The 1,809-nt window shown below is 59.5% G+C and overlaps 1 protein-coding gene across 1 annotated transcript; it reads right to left on the bottom strand.

Annotated features, from left to right (window-relative positions):
* Positions 1-639: 639 nt before the first annotated feature.
* On the bottom strand, positions 640-1,739 carry RBMX2 (RNA binding motif protein, X-linked 2; the record flags this gene model as incomplete). Its single annotated transcript, XM_009078156.1, has 2 exons — positions 640-1,064; positions 1,559-1,739. Coding segments are annotated over 2 exons (606 nt in total), but the record flags the coding sequence as incomplete, so codon positions are not given.
* Between the last annotated feature and the right edge of the window lie 70 nt (positions 1,740-1,809).

Below are 1,809 nucleotides of genomic sequence, written 5' to 3'. Positions count from 1 at the left end.
GTACTGGGAGCAGGATGGGTGCCGAGCCCCCTGTTATGGGGAGTAGGATGGGCTGAGCCCCACCGTACTGGGAGCAGGATGGGTGCTGAGCCCCCTGGTATAGGGAGTAGGATGGGCTGAGCCCCGTGCTGCCGAGAGCAGGATCGGTGCTGAGCCCCACAGTACTGGGAACAGGATGGGTGCCCGAGTGCAGGGACAGGAACGCTGCTCCTGAGACCAGCTTGTGGCTAACAGGAATTTTTATTAAGAAGCCTTTAAAGAAATCCATGGGAAATAGCCCCGACACAGCAGCACAGCCCTGCAGATGCATCGCGGGAGCCGGGAGATGCCAGGTAGACACAGGATCCAAACCCCCTGGCCTCTCCCTGCAGTGTGAGAGGAACACCCCTCCCAGACTACCAGCAGAGGAGAGTTTGGGAATGGGAGCATCTTACTGCTCTCAGCCCTCATCTCCCAACATCCTGCACAGCCAAAGGACAACCAACCTGTGTCCCGGCCTGCGGCACAGCCAGTGCAGAGAGCCTTGGACCAGGGCAGGACGAGATCCAAGGGGAAGCTCATAGGAGGCAAACAGTCCAGCCATGGTGTCTCTGGGAGCTCGGAGTAGGTTTTTTGGGCAGGCTCAAGGCCTCACTGCACTCAGGAGCGGCCAGAGTCTCTGGAAAAGGCCTGCTCCCTGTGCCTGGAATGAGATTCCCAGGATCTGCCTCCCCTGGGGGACACATCTCGCCGACTGCTGTGCCCGTTGCTCCTCCTGCCCGTCTCCTCCCTCTTTTCCCGATCTTCCCAGGAGCTGCTCTGTCCCCTCTGCTCCTGGCAGCTCTTGTCCCCTCTCCTCTCCGTGGGCCGCTGGTGCCGCCGCTCCTCCTCCTCCCGCTGTGTCCTGCTCCCAGGGTTCCTGTCGGAGCCCCGGGGGGGCAGCTGGCTTCCGCTGGCGTAGCGCTCATAGCCAGGATCCTCCTTTTCCTTCTTAATCTTGATCCTGGGCTGTGACTCCTCTGTGCTTGCTCGCTTCCCAGCCAGTGGGCTCGGCTTCTGCCGCTCCACTCTGCTCCGCTGCTTCTCTGGAATACAGGTTCACACTTCGGGAAGGAGCCCCCTGCACAATCCCAACTCCACTCCCACTGCAAGTTGCCTCCATCCACTCAGTTTCCCAGCCTGGTTCCCCTTCAGACTGATCCCATTCCACTTACAACCCCAACCTTTTCTCCTCCGGCTGCAGCCATGCCCCTTACCGCTTTTAACACTGGCATCACATTCTTCCCAGCCAGGCTGGGCACTTCCACACTGCATGGAATGCTGAGCACCTTCCTTTGTTTCCCTCACCTCAGTAACATTGTAACCCACAATGCAGAAATTCCCTCTCCAGACTCAAGGACTCTTTGCCTTCCTGGCTCTCCTTCTCCTCCCTCATTTTTGAGCATCTCCTCAGCACCCTGGAGGAACACCTTGCCCCCACCATCAATCTGCCTGTTCTCCTTCTCCACCCAGACTCCAGACTCTAACCCCAGCAGCAGGCACTCCCCCTGGGATCAGCCCTGCCAGGAACACTTCTCACCTTTCTGCTTTTTCACAGGCACATCCTCATCCTCTGACAGGGATTCAGATGAGGTGTGAGGAGGCGTTTTGACCCCACAGCCCTTGGCGTGGAGGGCTCTGGTCACATCATCCCAGTCCTCCGACTCCTTGGGGGGACGGTAGTTGGCCACGTGGTCCACCCGGATGGTCCGGCCCTTGATCTGCCAGGAGCCGGGCTGTCAGCACAGCTGGATCCCGCATGCCAGAGCTCCTAGCTGCCAGGACTCCTGG

Source organism: Acanthisitta chloris, unplaced genomic scaffold (assembly GCF_000695815.1).
Source record: "Acanthisitta chloris isolate BGI_N310 unplaced genomic scaffold, ASM69581v1 scaffold37017, whole genome shotgun sequence".
Taxonomy (NCBI): Eukaryota; Metazoa; Chordata; class Aves; order Passeriformes; family Acanthisittidae; genus Acanthisitta; species Acanthisitta chloris.
Note: the sequence above shows the minus strand (reverse complement) of the source record. Positions and strands in the feature narration are given on the sequence as shown.